The sequence below is a fragment of the Acartia tonsa genome, chromosome 4 (genome assembly GCF_053477335.1).
Source record: "Acartia tonsa isolate MP-2025a chromosome 4, ASM5347733v1, whole genome shotgun sequence".
Lineage (NCBI taxonomy): Eukaryota > Metazoa > Arthropoda > Copepoda > Calanoida > Acartiidae > Acartia > Acartia tonsa.
Window position 1 is genome coordinate 46,043,043 of NC_137263.1, and position 20,759 is coordinate 46,063,801.

At 31.9% G+C, this 20,759-nt stretch overlaps 1 protein-coding gene across 1 annotated transcript; it reads right to left on the reverse strand.

Annotated features, from left to right (window-relative positions):
* Positions 1–299: 299 nt before the first annotated feature.
* On the reverse strand, positions 300–19,514 carry LOC145317415 (insulin gene enhancer protein isl-1-like). Its single transcript, XM_080158492.1, has 11 exons — positions 19,414–19,514; positions 18,496–18,596; positions 18,031–18,116; positions 12,457–12,581; positions 11,990–12,110; positions 11,021–11,178; positions 10,383–10,594; positions 10,142–10,255; positions 2,972–3,032; positions 2,504–2,640; positions 300–1,982 (listed from the first exon to the last, which is right to left on the reverse strand). Exons 1-11 carry the CDS (start codon positions 19,430–19,432, stop codon positions 1,602–1,604), a joined length of 1,515 nt encoding a protein of 504 aa, XP_080014618.1. The 5' UTR covers positions 19,433–19,514; the 3' UTR covers positions 300–1,601.
* Between the last annotated feature and the right edge of the window lie 1,245 nt (positions 19,515–20,759).

Below are 20,759 nucleotides of genomic sequence, written 5' to 3' on the forward strand. Positions count from 1 at the left end.
TTATCATCATTATATATAATATCTTTTAAAATTTGGTTCTATTCTCGGAAGTGAATTATAGAGAACACCAAGAACATTAATTTTTAGGACATATGTAGCACTTAAATTTTTTTAAATTAAAAAAAAAGCCTTTAAAAATATTGCTAGAATCCGCCAAAAATTAGAATCCGGAATCCGCGGGAATCCGTCTTTTTTTTGGACGGATTCTTGTAATAATCCGAATCCGGTCCAAAAATTTGACGGATTGCCATCCCTAATTATAATTATTGTATTATTCAAACAAAGTTAAAAAAGTCGTTTTTAAATTTTATTTTTCACATTACAAAGATGAAGAAAGTTGGTATTAACGAATATCACAGCAATTTACGACTTAAAGGTTTTACCAATAAACCAATACAATATCTTTTTTTATTTGTGTTATTTTTTTCATATTTAGAAGCGAAGCTTCTCTCAAAATATGTTCAGTATGTTTCAGTAAGTATTTAAAGGCATAAAATGCAAAATCATGTTATAACTTGCCATAATCTGTAACATATTTTCTTTGTATGTTATTACAAGAGCTTTGCATTATTGGATGTTATCATCCTAGTCAAAAATAGCATGAAAAATCTTCATAAATATTGTACTGGTTTACATCTGATTTTAGTATTACAAATTTATTAAAAATTGCCATTATTTGTTCATTTCAAAAAGCCATGCATGTTAAGTTGAATAAATGTTTGATTTAATTTTTACCACCGTAAAATAATCTAATTAAAATTATTAAAACTTTTATCTTTTCCCAATCTATGTTGAATTTAACTTTTTAAAGTTGATATCAATTTTTACTGCAATTTTTGTAAAGGCATGACAAAGGCAATACAAATTTTTCTATTAAAAACATCTAATTAAAAATAACAAAATTAAAATCAGTAGACAATTTTAGATGTCTTTGAATCTTTTGTTACATTTGAAGAAAAAAAATGCCTTACTATCCAAAAATAGATACAAATTATCCCTTTTACTTTTATTTTACAAAATGCTGATAAAAGACTACAAAAAATCTGAACTTAAAAAATGCAAGAATTACAAAAAGAATAAAATATTAGGCATTGACTAAAAATAATCTAAATACTTTGACAAAATAACGGATCTAGTGCAGTTCACGGTAAAATGTTCCTGGTAACGATTATCTCCAAAAATCTATGAATTTTATAGGCTGCTAGCTGCCAAACGACTGAACGTACATGGCATGCCCACATACTGTGTTCAGCGGCATAAGTAGGCCTACAAATAATCTGGAATAGGATCCAATGATGCACAGAGAAAGCTTCACTGAAGAAGAAACACGTAAAATAAGTTTTTTTTCGCGCATTTATGTGCACTGCGACATAACTGTGCATTTTTTATTAATGACTATTCCAGGTTATTTGTAGGCATTCTTTTGTCGGTTAAAATTTTGTGCAAGCATAATCTATACGTTTTACCGTTTGGTCGTTAGCAGCTTTTAAAGTTTATAGATTTTTGAAGATAATCGTTACCATGAACATTTTACTGTGAACTGCACTTGACCAAAATAACATTCAAATTATTATAAACTTGCATCTACAATGTATCTATGACTAAACAGTCTGTTCAACTTGAGACAGGTAGGAGCTAAGTTCATCCTGTTCCTGGAATCCCCCAGGTGGGCCTCTAGGACCCGGAGTACCACTAGGTATATTTGGTGAAAATCCGTGGGGTGGCTTTCTGTCCGGCGAATCTTGGAATCCCGGTAACGGTTTCTTATCTGTGCCACGTATAAATTGTCCGGGACCGTCTGACGACGATGGAGGTCGGACGTTAACGCCTGGCGGACCATCCGCGGGGAATGGTGGGAGTGGAGGATATCCTGGAGGAGGTAGAGGAGGAGGTCCAGGGAAACCAAGGTCTCGAGGGAAATGTTGGTTGTGGTGATGAAGCTGAGAGTTGAACATTTCACCATTTGGATCAAAGCCAGGCATCTGAAATTATAATTCAATAAAAATTAAACCTTGAAGGATAATAATTATCGCATCGTATTATAGACAGCTTTTTGCAGATATTTAAATGAAAAATTATATGGACTTAAAAATTAGAAGACCTGGTCTAACAAAACTGGTATTAATCTTTTGATTTTTCCTTTGATATTCGTGGAAAATTGTGTGTAATACGATGCTATACATGATTTTTAATGTTGCTTAGATCCGGTTCTAATCCGGCGGATAATAATCGGTTTCGAAGCCTTACTGGAAAAAATATCCAAGATTATTTGCCTTTACATTCTTAGTCGTTGTAATTAAGTGTTCAGCTATTAGAGTAAACACTCAGGGGGGGGGGGGAATAGCTGTATTTCCCTATCCCAATGAGCTTGTCCTGACTCTCAATTAGGCCTTGAAAATCAACCAATGGTGTCGGGAATATTAACACATCCAAGTAGCAGAAAAAAATTTGCTAGCAAACGAAAAGGGTCATTGGAAAGCTTAAAAATTTCAATAAATTGTACCTGTGGTCCTCCATTTTGTGGGTTAAAGTGCAGGTCCTGAGGGTCCATCCTGAGGCCAGCAAAATCTGGCATATTGTGCCACGGAGGATGGTATCCGTGAATATCAACTGCTGATATGTCAGGAGAGTCTTGACGCACTAAAAGAAATATTATCTATAAGAAAAAGAAAAAGACTCCCAAAACTCTTTTATTACTATTTCATGTTACTTGTCAATTGTTTTCTTTAGTAGGCCATAATAAAATGTGTTATATATAATTTATGTAGAATCAAATAAATTATAAAAAGCTTGAAGCATCAAATAATGCCTAATGAAATATGACGGTCATACAATACAAATGACCAATGATAGGCCAGTATGCATTGTAATTAACCAACGGTAAAATGTATACTGGCAAGTCATGTGTAATGTATGACGTCATTTTTTATTAGGCACTACTTACTGCTTCAAAAGCTTTGCTCTTTTTCACCTGGAGAAGTGGCCACCATAGGAATTCCATTCATACTTCCATACCCAATCTTTTGATGGTCCTAAAATTATCATTTTTTTATAACAAAAGTATTCCTTTTTTTAAATTGAGTTTGATTTATAATAGAAGGGCTGGAAAGTAACATGTGTAACGTCATAAAAATACGTCTAAAAAGTAAGGGAGATATAAGAAGTGGAAAAGGAAACCCCTAAAAAGCGATGGATTTAGACGTATTGTTATGACGTCAAACATGACACTTTCTAGCATTGCTTATAGAAAAATATAAAAAAAACATTAGGATTTTTCATGTTATTTTGGTATAAACATTTTATCTGATTTTTCCAGTAAATTATTAAGACAATATTAAAGGATTCATATATCATGCATGGGTAATTTTTAAAAATTCAGATAAAATATTCGTCCATAGAATTAATAAATTTAAGTTTTAATAGTTTATCAAAATGGGAAGCAGTTGATAGTGCCTAATAAAAATGACGTCATATAATACAAATGACTAATGATAGGCAAGTATACATTGTAATTTACAAATAGTAAAATGTATTCTGGCCTCTAATTGGTCGTTTATATTGTATGACGTCATTTTTTATTAAGGACTATCAACTGCTTCTTAAAATGGCAGTGATGACAACATAAAAGTAAACAAACATGCAGGTTTTAATTTAGATCATGCTAACTTTAATTATTATATAAAATAAAACATCTTATTAAAATACAATATATTAAAGAACATGCATTTTTTATATTATTAATATCCAAAAAGTAATTCACTTTATATAAAATGTAAAATATTCTTATTTTTCATGATCATACTTTACTTCAGAAGCAGTTTTAAACTTACAGCTAGACATTTCACATCCATAAAATATTATTCGAATTCAGATTGTGTAAGGTTTAGAGGATTCATACATAAAATAACATCTAAATATACAGTCCATTCTAATAGAGATTATTTTAAAATCAAATATAGGGATATATGAACTAGAAAAATAATTTACTTTCGATGAAAAAAGTAGGTGCTTTTAAACACTCTTATTATTGTACTAGCCTACAGCTCACGTTGTTCGCTGGTCTGTAATGCTCTTAAGAATATTAAATATCCTTACTGGAAAGGTAGAAGTCTGATGCAATTATTAAGATATAAAATCCGATCAGTTAAGAATTTGTAGAGGGCCCGATCTTTCAGGGTTAAGACAGAAGACTTATTTTATGTTTACTGACCAATGCACGTCTACTCTAAGAATAATATTGTCTGTCGGTCTATTGGTAATGCTCTTGAATAATTACCCAGCTTTTATCGAAAATATTTTTTTGTGTACTTACTATGTCTGTCTGTTGTGCACCCTTTTTGCTTTCATTTGCTTTGCCTTTTATTTTTTTTTAATTCAAGAGCTTCTATGGTTATGGATGTTGTCATCCTTATCTACCTGTTAAATTTTAGTAACAAAGTCAATTAATATTAAGTTAAATAATTTTATTCCTCACTTAGTCTGTTATTCTGTCTATAGTGCTTCGAAATAAATAAAATTACTGTAAGGGAAATGTTTATTTTCCCTTCTGCTATTTAATACAGAAGGTTGAATTTTTTTTAGACCAATGTACTTCTGTCCGCCTATCCTTCGATCAATCAGTACTGCACATAAACATAATTTTATTTTCTGATATCAAAGACTAATTTGTGTGAAGATTTGTATGACCACTGCACTGATCATCGTTCGTCTGTCTGTCGCTTATACCGCGTTTTCTTCTTTTAACTTTTAACTTTTGTGTTTTTACTTTTACTATTAGGAACTTTGCTACTTATATATATTTATTACTTATATATTTATTATTCATTATATTTATTTTACATCCCAAATGATGATAAACAAAGGTAAGCCTTCTGTTGATTTAAGTTTGGACACTTCTAGTATGTATAGAACTGATGAAACACTGATTAAGTTTTTTTAGTCAACGTGGTTACTAAACTTTGGTTAACAGTGTAATTTACAGTCAAATGTTCCCTCCTTCCCTGAGGAAAAGAAATTTTGGTATTGAAACTATCCTTCTTCCTCTAAATTCATATGGTCCATTAGTCTTTTTGGAGACATCATATTTTAATAGCTAAAATATTTGTTTTCTCAGTTGCTATCAAAATTAAATGGCTTAAATTTTTAATCAAGATTATAATGGAACATTTGCAAATTCCGCTGTTATTTAGTAGCGAAGCTTATTTATAATTCAAAATGTCCGTCCGTTCGTCTGATGGCTAGGATTAGGGGGAAATGTGATTTTCTCTCTTCAATATTTCAATTCAATGCCTGAAAAATTGTGTAAATATTCCCTACATAGCTAGTCAGTGTGGACCTCATTTATTGGTCAGTTCGTTCATCCAGTAAGAGGGAAGGAAATGGGGTAGAAGGGTTGTATAATGTTAATGATCTATTTCTACAGTTGTTCTGTCCATCCGTACGTCCCTAAAAGAAAGTTCTGATTGTTAATTTAGGCATATTAGAATTGTTCTATTGAATTAAAACTTGACAATAAAATTCATGAAACTGTCCTGCAATGAAGTCAAAGTAAATTTTTACCATTGCTTTACATAGTTTCCCCATCACCATGACGTTAGTATGTCCGTCCAAATAAAATAACTTGTATTTAAGGTATTAAATGACATATTTACTCAAATTTTTGCTGCAATATAAATATTTTCTCTTTTAAGTGCAGTTACTCTATATTTCTTAATGTTCTTTAGTATTTAGTAGTTCTTTACGGATTTTGTCACCCTTGTTAATCTTTCTCTCTCTCTCTCTCCCCCCCCCTCGTTATATTTCTCTCTACCCCCTCTCTCTCCTTATCTCTCTCTCCCCCCCCCGTTCTCTTTCTCTCCCCCCTCTCTCTGTCTCGTTACTACGACTTTTTAATGTCTTACGTTAGAATATTTGTTTAACTGAGTATTCAGTAATTAGTTTATATTTTCACCCAATTTAAAAATACACGATTTAACGTTTTGCTTCCTTTTTTAAAATCATTTATTAAAGATTAAAATCCTAATATTTTTCATTTCAAATTTTTGTCCTGAAAGGGTTAAAACATTTAGTTCAATATCTGAACACATTTACGGGAGTGTCGCACGAATCAATTCATTTTAAAACTAAGTTTTCTAAGATATACTATTTTTAAAATTTAAGTTTTCTGCTTTAAGAATATAAATCAAATACTTTAATGTTATTTGAATAGCAACATGAATTAAAAAAACTGAATTTATGATGCAAAAAGTAGAATAATGGGTATTAACGTTCTGGTCAGTGAGAGTTTAATAGGGATTATTGAACCACTATGAGTTTTTAACGCTATATGTTTGGAAGACTCGAGCTTGATTATAGACGTTTATTTCCTATACAGATCTGTCATGGATCTTGATGCAATAAAGCAGGCCGTTTTATACATGTTAAAAATTGGAAGATTTCATTAAATAAAAGTTGTCTCAAATATAGGTATTAAATAATCAATTCATTTGGTATGTGAATACTGCTAATTTTTACTGGACATAAAAATGGAAGACCAGTTTTAATTCACTCGCCTTATCCTTTCCTCATAAAAAACGACCCTTTAAATATTTATTTGGAATGACATTAGAATAAACAAGATTATTTTTTTGGTTGAAATATTAAAATTATTTAATATATCAAACTAAAATGTTCATACATTAATTACTAAACAAGCACGTGCTCAGATATCTTTCGGGGGAGGATGGCCTTTGTGAAAGCCTGTGATAAAAGTATGTTTACTGTCATGCAAAAAAAATGTCATTATTAAAAAGCATGCAGAACTAAAAAAAAATATACATATTCCTACGTAAACTTTGTAGAGAACCACTGCAAGCAAGGTTTCTGTTTACCTTCACTTGGTCGCGGATTTTTTTCTTTTCTTTACATCTCTTGTTTTGGAACCAAACCCTGACCACCCGTGCACTGTCACAAGTTACCATAACCAAAGATTCGGAGGAATTATGTCGCCAGTGTAATATCCCCCTGACTCTAACCCTAATTTTTATTCATTTGACATAAAAACGAGAAAATTTGAACTCCAGCTCCTAATCCTATTATATAAAGTAGTAAGGTTTTTTTTGTCTGTAGCTTAAGATTTCGATAACTACTGAACCGATTAGGTTCTCCATTTTAAGGTTGCTTATTCTACCCCTATGAATAGAAAGCCTCTAAATGCTAGGGGCGCAGGTACTATCATTTCTTATAGAAATATTACAAATTTAGGTTTGAAAATTTTAAAAAATGTGTGTTTGCTGTGTCTGTTGCACAAATGATATAAAGAATTGTGCCAAAAGTTATATAAATCCAATACTAAGATTTATGCTTGTGTTTATGATCATAATGCACAATACTTTAAAAAGCTTATTTTCTTTAAAACCCCGGCCCTTTCTTTCATTCGCCTTTCCTATTTTATCAAGCCTGTTTTGGACATGAAATTAACCAATTTAGAAAAAAAAACTTTACTTAAAGTTACATCAATAAGGAATAATGATTTAGATCTTTTGATATGAAAAGGCCAGTATGACCAATGGTAGGCCAGTATGACGTCATTTTTTAAAGATTCTATTTTACCAATAAAAACACCAATGCATTTCAATGATAGAAAAAGTTTTTTGGATTGGCTTGAAAAATTGAAGACAAAACAGTGTTCCATATAAATCTTTTAATATGTAATTTTTCATTTTAGACAATTTAATCTTAATAAACAAGAAAAAACAATATAATCTTACGTTAAGAAGCTTATAAAGGAATATTTAGAAATTAAAAAATGAATTTTGAATAAAAAGTGGAACAGAGACTGAAGCAATTATTTTAATGTCTTCCCAAATTAAAATATTCCTTTGATCTGAAGATTAAAGTAGAGAAGTATATGAAATAACTTGAATTCTACATAATTTTTTTTCTTTCTTTCAACTTAATCATAAAATCTCAACAGAAAAATAATAATTTAATGAAAAGGAAAATCTAAATAGAGCATTTATGTATTAAAAATACAACAACAAACACTCTCCAAACCACTTATTACCATTAATAGTTTTATTATTTAATAAAATATTTTTAAAAAAATTTGTATTGCCAACTACGAGCTCATATTATTAATAATTTGTCAAATGCGACATTAAGGTCAAGGTGCAAACTAATTTTTTTTTAAAATGAAGTCTCATAATTATAAATCTCATTCAAAAAAAAATTAAAAATTTTACATTTATTAATTGATATTTGTTTTTCAAAACGAAGCTTTCTATAATTAGGGTTATTACGTCCGTCCGGTACGGTTAGCTCTTTTCGTTAATTTATTAAAATTGTCCTATCGATTTTAAACTTGCATGACGATTCATATACAATTTGAAAAACATAGCAACTCTATAATCGTTACCAGAAAGTCCTAAAAACGTATGTCCCTAAACAGTATTCTGTTTTTAAGCACTTTGCAACAAATTTACTTACAATTTTGTTTAGACTTATACAATTATATTCTGCTTTTTCAGCTCTAACGGTAGAACATTAGGTTCTACTGTTTCAGAAATTCGCTTTTATGGATGTTGTCATCCTTGTTATTTAGGATAGCAATGTGATTATGATTCCTTAGGCCGGTCATTTCAACAAGCTGTTCTTTCATGAGTGCGTCAGGCCGCGGATTTGCGCTAAAAATCAAAACATTTACTTTGGGCTATAAGAATAAGAATAATACTTAAGTTTGAAATTTTTTTTTATCTCACATTAAAAGTCATTTGTTAATATTTATGTTTCTACTTTGTTGTTTTCTTAAATATCTTAATATGTTAAAATGAATATACAAAAGTTAAGATAAATATAAAACCACCTGAAGCAAGTTTTCAAGATGCTCAGCTGTTTTTCCGTCAGAACGGTTCGAACTTTTCCCGCCCGACTTCGCCGATCCCGCTCCGATCCGGCGCTCCGCTCTAATCCGTCACAATCAAAGCGGCCTGATTAGGGATACAAATCTTAAATTGCTATTGATTTTTTACTGTTACTAGTGGCTCCCTCATAAGTGAACAATGGAAGGAGAAGTCAATGGCATATCGATATTTTTCTCTTTGAAATTTACAAAGAGGTACGAAAAAGAATTAGAGACTAAATTGATGCTTACGGTAATCTTAAATTATTTAAACTTGAAGCAGCTTATAAAGCCTATGAAAAATGACGTCATACAATACACATGGCCAATGATGGGCTAGTATGCATTTTGCCATTGGCCAATTAAAATGTATACTGGCATATCATTGGTGAATTGTCTTGTATGACATCATTTTTTATCGGAACTAAAAGCTGCTTCATTAACCTTTAATATTTCAGAGGCACTAAATCACAAACAAACATCCCTTTACTTTCTGCAGATTTGATTATAAAAATTTACATTTCAATATCAAATCTGTTTCATTTAAACAATTAAATCTTTGCCCGAGTTAAGTCAAATTAATTCTTTTTTTTTTGAAAACAGAATATCACTATGATAGCGTTGTTTAATAGCTGTGTTACTTAGATTATGATCAGTTAAAAAATACGTAGCTGTCTATAGTGCCCTAGCAAAATGGGGATATATGTCACTGCTATTGGCCTACCTATTCTATTGACGTCAGGAAATACCCTGTACCCCATTTTTTTCTAGGGGGTTTCTTTCTCTTTCCCTCTACTATGACATCAATAGAATAGGTAGGCCAAAATCGGTAACATCTATCCCCATTTTCCCAGGTCACTAAACACAGCTACAAAAAATACTTAATAATTGTATAAAATGAAAAAGTATTTTTATGTGTGTACAGGTATAGGACAGGACGGCAGGATTATTGTCCAACTAATAAAAATTATAAATAAAGATAAATATATTGTCTAATCTAAATAGCTGCATGCACTAGGGGGTCATCACTGCACTGTCTAAACTCAAGGTTTACCAAAAAACTTATTTTTAAACATTGGAGCCACTTAATATGTTTAAAGCCTAGTAAATTGGAAAACCTTTCCTTTAGCATATATCTAAATTGGGTTAAAAAGGTTCTACTGTGTTATTAAAAATATCATACAAAAAAGCAATTGCCCATTTAGATTTTTAGAAAAGGTCAACATAAACTTGCATGACAATCTTGATGGTCATGAAACTGACCTTTCTGGTTATGAGCACAGCTGCTTTCACTCGCTTGTGTTCTTTGCAGCGACGGTTTTGAAACCAGACTCTTATGACTCGCGCGTTTAGGCCGGTCATTTCGACTAGCTGTTCCTAATTGGGGTAATAATGGTTTTAATTTTAAATATTTATTGCATTGGAATTTTGAAAACAAAATTGATAAATTAAATAAATTTTTTTGAATAAAAGATTTATGAATAAGTGAAAATAATTAATTAACCTTTAGCAAAGCGTCAGGTTTTGGATTATGCTGAAAACAGGCAGTGAGGATAGTGCGCTGCTTTTCCGTTAGGACAGTTCTTCCCCGGTTAGATCTTCCCTTGGCAGGACCCCGTCCCCCGCCCCGCCCAGACGCCGACGGGTTCTTTGAGTTGTCTGAGGAGGGGGAGGGCGGATAGAGATCTGCCGGTCCTATCTCCTGCCTGTCGAGTCCTACACCGAGTAATTGGAATCATAACAAATTAAAAAGAGAATATTGGGCTAAATTTTAAAGAAAGCTTATTGATTATGAATTACATTTCTTATTTCTCTATGAGGTTTGTTTAAGATATGTATTACAGATATACAATTACAAAATATGACCTTACTCCATGAAAAAAAGAATTTAGGCGAGATGACGAGAATCTTAATTATTTTCGTTTTCTTTATGCATATTTTAGACACACCCGCTTGTTAAATTTTAAATATAAAAACTTTATAGGAAAACAAATTAAAATTAATTGACTATATCCTTATTTTTCTTTATTTCTTGTCTGAAAGATTTTATTTTATTACATATATTGAGTAAAATTTAGAAGATTAAAAAAATCTTTTGACCAAATTCTATCAGACAGAAAAAAATCATTAATAAACACTTACTTTGACTCCTGTTATCCCCCTTGGTGGAGTCCGGAGACTCAGGCCTCAGGGTGTCGGGTTCACTCTTCATTTCGAGGCTGCTCAGGTCCTCGCGAAAACAATCCTCGTCCCCGCGACTAAAGCTATCCTCGTCCCGGTACCCTTCGCTCAAGGTGTCTCTACAAAAATTTTAACATTTATAAAATGCAAGGATCTAAAGGGATAAGACAGTAGCTGATAAATTGATGTACACCATCAATAAATAAGAAAACGTTATTATGAAACTCAACGAATAAGAAAACGTTATGATAAAACTTTTGGGACTAGTGTAATAAACTGCTCAATGTCCCCATCCTCAATGATATAAATCTATATTAACTTATTAAATAATTTAAAAAATCTTTAATATGTTTGTTTTTAAAAGGAAAACCAGATAATATAAGTGGATTTGGCAGCTACAGCTGATTTATGCCTCACGTTTCTTAATTTCTCAATTAAATAACAATCAGATGTCGCCTTTATTTTTTTTCAGTCGCCGATTCATATCTTTATAGATTACTTTGTTTTACTTTTAATGGTCAAAATTTCAAACATTTTACCATATTAAGATAAAAACATTTAAAGTAATCCAAATTAAATTAAAATAAAGAAATGGATACATGCGGAAAATCACAAAAGCTGCATAAAATGATAATAATTTACACGTGGAAAAATAAAGGGATAACTTTTTCAGTTGGGCATTAAAGTTAAACAAAAGAGGAGAAGGGATTAAATAACTATATGTCCCCACCCCCGTGGACCCTGTACCGACTTCCAATTGAGTCTTTGAATATCAGCCAATAGCGTCAGAATTGTTAACACAGCCATGTATCTACAAAAAAGCAGAAAGTAATTTGCTAGCAGACGAAACAGGTACCCAATACTGGATCCAGGTGGTTATCTGGACTATTCTTTACTTCTACATTTATTAGATGCCCAGTCAAAATTAACCTGAATGAGTCTTGCAGCTCCGCCTTGATGTTGATATTGTTGTTGTCCTCCTTGTGCACGAGGTCCAGATCATCTCTGCAAACTATTCCAGTGCCATGCAAGGCGTACTCGTCTCCTTGTACTGAAAACATACACGAAATAATAACGCTTTATGTGGAAGATTTGTTCTGGTAAATCCTTATGATAAAGTAACACGATATCTATCTGTCTGTTTGTTTGCGTATATTATCGCTAACTGCTGAACCAATATGGTTCTCCTTTACAGGGCAGGTTCTCATAGGCCCTGGGAAGGTTAATAACTACTACCCTCCCAAGAGAAATCGCCCAGGAAAAAAATCCTCCCCTTCAAAAAAAAAGGTAAAGTGGGTCGAATTATCCCCTCCCTTTTCGTAAAAAGCCCAAGCTGCTTCTAGGAGCGTATCCGCTAGTCAAAAATGAAGCAGATTCTAAAGATCTTTTTACTTTACCTAAACGTCTGCAGCATATTGAACATCTGAAGCATTCTGGATGAAATATTTTGGTTTTAGCTCTCATCACAATATCTGACTTGAGAAACACGAGGTTACACGCGGAACAACGGGTACTGTACAACCTGAACAAAAATAGTTTTTATTTTCAAATTGATGGTGTTGTAATATGCCCAATGATATCCTATAGTATAAAGTAGTAAGATTTTTAAATTTTATTAACCACTGAACTGCTTGATTTCTCCTTCATGATGGTTTTAGGCTATTTTTTTTAGCTAAAGCCTTTAGATGCTCTGGGTTATTTTTATGCCTTCTTCTTTCCCCTTTAATTACAGAACCTCTGAATGCTAGAGGCGCAGCAGAAAAGGCAATGCCACTAAAGACCTCTTAATGGCTGACATTAAATTGCACTTTGTTTCAGGTTTTAGGCTATTTTAAGGAGAGGAATACTATTTTTGCATTACATTCGATAATTCTACATTGCATTGTTTAATATATATACTACACATATATCTTGTTGTAAAAATAAAAGCATTATTATGTTATTTGATTTAATTTTTATAACCGAAGTCCAGGACACTTTTACAAAGTATAATAACGAGGACGGCTTTGCTTTTCTAACGAAACATTCAACAAAACTCTGTGATAAAAAAAAAGTAAAAGGGGAAAAAATAGAATTGGAGATTTAAAGGAAAAGAGATGAAGGTTTTTACTAAGAGGTGACATGTTTTTTAAATATAAAAAAAATGGTTCCCTTAGAAGTTAGAGAATAGCTTAAGGTTTAAAGTTAACACAAACCTTCAATCAACAATAATTTATCGCGGGAGGATGAATCACGATCCTAACTCTTCTATATATATTGTCAGGGAGGGAGAGGACAATGGGTTGTTTATTACACTAGTCCACAAAGTTTGAAATAATGTTTTCCTTTAAGATGCATCAACAACTTTGGGGACTTTTTACTGAATTTAAATTTGTTGGTTAAGTTAGTTGAAAGTCTTAACGTTTCAACCACTAATTGTAATCTATAGAAGGGGTAATTTTGTGTATCATTATAAGGGATGTCTATCAATTTATCGGCCATTGTCTTATCCCTTTAGATCCCTGATATATTGTACAATAGGACACATGATGCATTCCGGAACCAAGGATGTTCCATTCTAGAGTACCACAAGAGGGAATATATTATACACCAATATTATTTCCAAGGGGTTATGCTTTTAGAAGAAGCGAAGATATTCTATGATTATTTAATGGGAAAGTCCGTCTTACGGCCATTAAATAGCGGCTCGCCCCTATGGGAATCTCGGGGCACATGAAACACGCAGCATGCTAAAGTAACTATTCCCCATTTCCACCCACTTTTCCTCCCCTCCTACTAGATGAACGAATTGACAAATAAAATGAGTTTCATGTTAACAATTTTTTCCCCTGTCATAATATCCACATATATTCAAAATCCATAATCCTATTTATGTAGTACTTCGATTGAAAACCATTTATTAATTACTTAATCTACTAGAGTCATACAAATGTTTAGGTAGATCTATAAAGTCATACCTATGTTAGTAAAAGGTATCCCAAAACAAAGTTAAAACAGCGCAGGTATTGTTCCTTAATCCCTGTGATGAGTACCAGGGATCTAAAGGGATATAATCAATGGCCGATAAATTGATGTGCATTCCAATGATTATATTCAAAACTACTCCTTTCGTAGATTACAATTAGAGGTTGAAACGTTTGAACACCCAACTTGATAAACCACTTAATCATAATTCATTAAAAGTCCCCAGAGTTGTTAAACTAACGAATAAGAGAGCGTTACTATAAAACTTTGAGGACCAGTGTCCCCTCCCTCCCTGGTTGAGTACACACTCACACACTTCCATGTAAGAAACACAATATGAGTAAACAATACAAGAAAGGATTATATATCCTAAGACAAGAACATGCAATTCACAGAAATGGGGGGGAATTTATCATATATTTTTCTTTTTTATTCGCAAAGCTTAAAAATGTCCGTCAATTTTCACTAGGATAAAACATTAAAACATAGATGTTTGCAATTACTTGTGAAGATTACTTTTACAACGAGAGAAATAGAAGCTTTTTATAGTGCCTATAAAAATGACGTCTTGGTCAATCAAAATGTAAAATGGCCTAACATTGGTAATTTAATTTAATTTGTATTGGCCCATCATTGGTCATTTGTATTGTAAGACGTAATTTTTAGGCACTAAATGAGCTTCAGAGAAATATGTTTCTTTGGTGGCAGAAAATTAATGGAAAGATTCAGATGACCAATGATCATTTAACCTATAGCTCATTCAGTCTGTCTGTTCCTTTAATACATTGTGGTGGAATGGGAAAAAAAGGGATAAAATATGCTTTTCTTAGATGCTATTCAAGATATATGTCTTAAAACTAAAACGACTATATTCCAAAACTCACTTTGTCCGTCCGTCTTTTTGCATGTTGTCATCCTTGTTCTTTTCATCTTTTAATTAAGGCTATATATCAAAATTATTATTTATTTTTCTTAATTCTATGTTTTACATAATGTTTTATATTTGATGGCACAAGCTGTAAAAGCTTAGACTGTAATAAAAAGCTAGATAAACATTTTTTGTTAGAAAAACTAACACAACAAAAATACACCTAAAATCTTAATTTCAACTTTTTAAAAGAGTGGCTTTTCTATAATTAGGGTCATAAGGCTAGCGAAGCATCTCTATAATCCAGTCCTAAAAATGTAAGTATGTCCTTAAACAGTATTTAAGCAGTTTTGAAACAAACTTACTTACAATTTTGTTTCGACTTATAAATTTATACTCTGCTTATTCAGTTCTAATACACTACAAGTGTTAATGTTCGTTTGTCCTACCATTTCAGAGCTTTGCTTTTGTGGATGTTGTCATACTTGTTATTGCAAAAATTGTCAGAATCAAAAAAAACTTTTTAAAAAATTCAACGATATTTCTTGCTATATCCATTAAAGTAGATATTAAGTTTTTAACACAAGTCTGGATTTTCTTGGGATTAAATGGGAACAAGGGAAAACTTTGATTAAAAGAAACTCCACAAAAATGCTGCCGTAATAATCTGCTCTAAAACCAAGAAAAGTTTGATGGTGTTTTTACATAATACCATAAAATAATTTTAGCTCAAATTCTTAATTAATGCATTAAATTGTATTTTTGCAGACTTAAGCTACCAATAAGCTGCAAACAATTGCTATATTTTTATGACAACCGTTATTTTTTTCATTGTTCTTTTAGGTGAATGATATAAAATAAATTAGTTTTAGTATTTAAGATTTGTTAAAATATGTAAATTATAAATTAAAAACAAAATGTATAATGAAAACTCATTCTTTGTAATTGTACTTTTAAGGCAACGCCACAATGTTTATTTATATCCTTGGTTTCACCTAAGGTTCATTGATGAATTTATAGCTATTTTGAAATTCAACTTGAAATATTTAAGTTTTGTTGAAAAGTAAAAATGTATAAAGTTTGACAAATCCATTCTTTGTTCACACTCCCCCTCAGTCTTTTTCGAAGTCAAGCTACTCTACAATTCACTTGGATTGTCCATCCGTAATGTGATTTCTCTGTTACTATTTAAGATACAGGCTTACATATGTTTGTTTTGGCTTATAATTATAAAACTACATAAGGGTACATTTAAAATTGCAAGAGATTAAAGTTGTAAAAGTTTAGGAGAATTTATTCCATAATTAATTTTGTCCGTACGTCCATCTAATCCACAGTATACTTGCAAGGTACTGAGCATCTATAGTCTATAAGTCACTATATTCGTCTGTATGCTATCTATGAATAAATTGTCTAGGTATAAATTTAGGTTTTTTTGCTCTGCCATCCATAATTGTTGTAATTCTTGTTATTTTGAAATACTACTTCAAAATTTTCTCTTTCGATAGAAGACAATTCTCCTCTTTAGTAAAAGCAGATTTTTTCTATTTTGGGTATATCTTTACATAGCGTAATTTTACGACACGCTTGCAGCAGAAATGCATTACAACTTGTTATAAATTAACTAATCTTATGTTTTATTATTTAGAGTTCATTGTCCTCTCCCTCTAATAATAATATATAAAATTGTGGAAAATTATAGAAATAAAATCATCTAAACTCAAAAAAAGTAGTGCAAAACTCAATTTTGGCTGTGTATAATTTTTGTGGGAATTGAGAGTAGAAGTTATTTTGTTACAGGGGTCTAAAGGAATAAGACACTTGCCGATAAATTTATGAAAATCCCCAATGATGATACACAAAATTACCACTTCTGTAGAATATGATTAGTGGTTGAAACGTTTGCACACTCAAATATATGAACCTAAATTCAACATTTTTCCCAAGGTTGTTAAGGCAACGAAAAAGAAAACGTTATTATAAGACTTTGGGGACTAGTGTAATAAACAGCCCAATGTCCCCTCCCTCCCTGATTTTGTTATCTGTTTGCAAAAGTGTAAATACTTGTAAAAATGGTGTGTAAAATACAACATTAACTGTCAAAATAAGAAAAGTTTCAAGGATTTGAAAAGAGTTTACACTGAAGATGGTAGAAGGGGGAGTGGAGTGCTGGCTAGCCAAGCTACCTAGCATAACCAGCTAAATCCCTTCTATAGTTAGTGGACTACAAATATTACCCAAATTCTCCCCGTTTTGTTTTTAAAACGCCAATTATGCAAAATTACTACTTCTGGTAGTGGGACAAAGTGACTCGAAAATCAGCCATGTGACGTCATAAAAATGAGGGAGATGAGAGGAGAAGTGGGAAAGAAAACCACTAAAAAAGAGATGGATAATCCCTCATTTTTATGACGTCACATGTCTGATTTTTTAGATACTTTATCCCACTACCAACTTCTGTAATCTATAGCAAAAATGTAATTGGTAACTTGCTTGCTGTGTCGGGTTCGAGTCTGAACCACACCGCATCATAATAGAGACGTGAGATTCTTTAAAATGGCAACTAGAGTTGCTATATCAGCCGTGTGACACTGATATCTTGTCCATAATAAATTGGCCCATAAACAGGTGCAACTTATTTTCTTGCACAAATAGGATTTTCAAACAAAGGTCATGCAATCTAACGGTTGGGTGTTACTTTGCTCACAACCCCCGGGTAATACTTAGTTGATGAACCTTACGTTACAGTATCGTTAATAGTAGCCTTGCCCATACGAGGATATTGAGGAGGTAATGTAGTGCAAACGGCAGCTATTTGAACTAATGATATTTTTAACGTTTCTGTGGACAATTTAAATAAATTATGAAAATGTAATTTTTCTTCACAGTTTAAATCTGGTTCTATTCTAGAGGACAATATTATTGTCAGTATTGCTTCAAAACCGATTAATATCTGCTGGATTAGAACCGGTTATCAGCCATACTGAAAAATCATGTATTGCATCATAAGATTAATACCAGTTTTGTTTGACCTGGCCTTAGGCCTCTCGGGGCCACAAAACTGGTTATAATCATATAATTTTTCATTATAATATCCACGGAAAGCTGTCAATAATACGATGTGATAAATAACTATTACCTAATATAGTCTCTACTACACATGGGTTTGCCATTCTTAACATAACATTTCTGATTGTCCTCTAGTAGAATATCGCATTCACAGCACTGAAATAAAAATTTATACCTGTATATAATTTCAATTTTAACTTAAGTTTTCTATACATTTTTTCCCAATGGAGGCGTGCACACGATTTTAATTAGAATAAAGAGGGGTAATATAAAGCTAGGATATTTTTGTGAATGTCTCTTTATCCCCAGGGATCTAAATGGATAAGGCAATGGCCAAAAAATTGTTGTACAAAATTAATGATGATACATAAAATTACCCCTTCCGTAGATTACAATTAGTGGTTGAAACGTTTGGACACTCAACTTAATAAACCAGCAAACAAAAATCTATAAAAGTCCCCAAGGTTAACGAATAAGAAAACGTTTTTATTTACCAGTTTGTTTGTTTCGATTGATAAAAAACTTTGCTAATTACCTTAAGACAAGTACCATGCCAGACCATATCTGGGGAAACTTTGTAAATAAATTTGTCTTGAATAACTCCTCCGCACCCTGTGCACGTATTCATGCATTCTCCTACAAATATTATTGCACCTTTATAATCGCGTAATTGTTAGGGGACCTGGTACGAATCCCTTAATTTGGACCTGGGCAACTGCAATAGAGTAAATCACTTGAAAAAAGGAATAGCCAACAGCGACACAGCTATTTATAAAATTCCTAAGCCGCAGAAATCCGAAACCTGTTACTTTGATATTTGTTTACCGCCGCCGTTTGTTAGACCTAAGTAAGCTAACCAGCCGCTTTGTAAAAATTCTAGCCGCAAGCCGTTTCCTTTTTATTTTGGGCAACTGATTCAATTATTGAAAACATTTTATAAATAAATCCTATATATTCACACCAATCAAACTAGTAGTTTCCTAAAAGAGGCTGAGGTTTAGATTATTTGCCATTGTCCTATGCCTTGCCAAATCGCTTAAATTGTTGCTCTGATTATATTGCAGGGCTTACTAATAAAAATTATGCTCATACTTTAAATGGACTACCGAAAGCCCCCCCCCCCCCCCATTATTTTCAATATTTTAAGGAAAAGACTTTTTTAATCTCCTGCAGAGCGCTTAGACTATTCGATACACTATCCCTTTGAGACTCTAGTAACCCTTACTTAACCTAACCTAACTTAAAATAATCATTAAATATATTTTTTTCTTAAAAAAAAAAATTTATGGTTCATCATACAGGAAAATCGCGGCGTACTATTCCTTTTTTATACCTAGAATATTTTGATAAAATAAATATAACCAAAATTAAAGAAATTATTAAAACTTTAACATTTTAGGTACAAAATAAAAATTTTATATTAATATACATAATAAATCATCACAAAACTTACCCTTGATAAAATTTGTCATTTATAATATTAACAAATTAAATATTAACTTCTGATTATTTTGATATTTAGTAAACTATAACTCATTTCATTTTTTATCATCTGAAAACATAAAAATATAAATTTAATCACTTTTTGGGGTTTAATAATAATATTTCTATTAAAGTTTGTATCAGCAATTTACTGAAAGAGACATTTAGCTAACCATACATATTAAAATTTAGTAATAGGGGTAAGGAGGGTAATGTTTTTAAAAAAGGGTAAGATATAGAGGTAAAAAATAAAGAGGGCAGTAAAAAAGAAAGATTTTAAATATTTAAAATGTGTGTGTGCGTGAGTGGGTGGGAGTGTGTACGTGTGTGAGTGTGTGTAAGGCCCCCTCTAGCTCCAGCACCATGTTACTATAAGCTGAAACACACTAGAACTAGTGTGGAATGCCGCCACAGTCAAACTACACACACTCAAAAGTGCCGCCAGTCAGCCAAATCGGGCTCTCATTGGTCGTCTGTTTGCACCAATCATATGTTTCTCCTAGATCTCCTTTTATTACCTTCTCTTTTTAGCCGTAATGTGTAGAAAAGAAACTCTTCTCCATTCTTCCACTTTTCTCTTTCTTTTTCTTTCTATTCCATTAAAGAAAGATATACATAATATATATTTTATTTTGTTCCCCAAGAGTGTACTAATGGATGCATTATATTGCTACACATAAGAGAATACAACCACTAACACACACACACACACACACACACGCACACCAATCCATAGACATTATAAGATGTATTTCATATCTATCTATCTATCTATCTATCTATGTGTATATAAGTCAAGGTCATGAAGTGATTAGTTAATTAAAGTGTTTGTTGCATTGTCTTGTCTACTTCATATCAGCTAATACCAACAACGAAATTAATTCGGGGGAAAAATCACGAAACCTATACATATTTTCAGCTGTCGTTGGGGGGCAACACTTGTAAAATTAACAAACCCACCATCTGCCCCCCAAATATTATTTTAGATTTATTTCGCTTGTTGGTTATACCCTATTCCTGACTTTATATACTATAAATATATAATATATCAGTTGTGCCTCTAGCATCCAGTGATATTTTGGATTTTAAACAAGGATAGGTAAAAACCTGCCCGGGGTAATTAAAAATTAAATAAATTCTTTGGTTAATAAGATCTTAAGGAACGAACAAAAAACGTTACTTCTTAAAAGTCTGTTGGCCTCCTATATTGACAATACATTTGTCATTTACTCCAAAAAATAATATCGCGAAAAATTGTTCTTATTTGATTAAATCCTTAAAATTTCACTGTTATGTTTAATTGGCTAAAAATTAAGA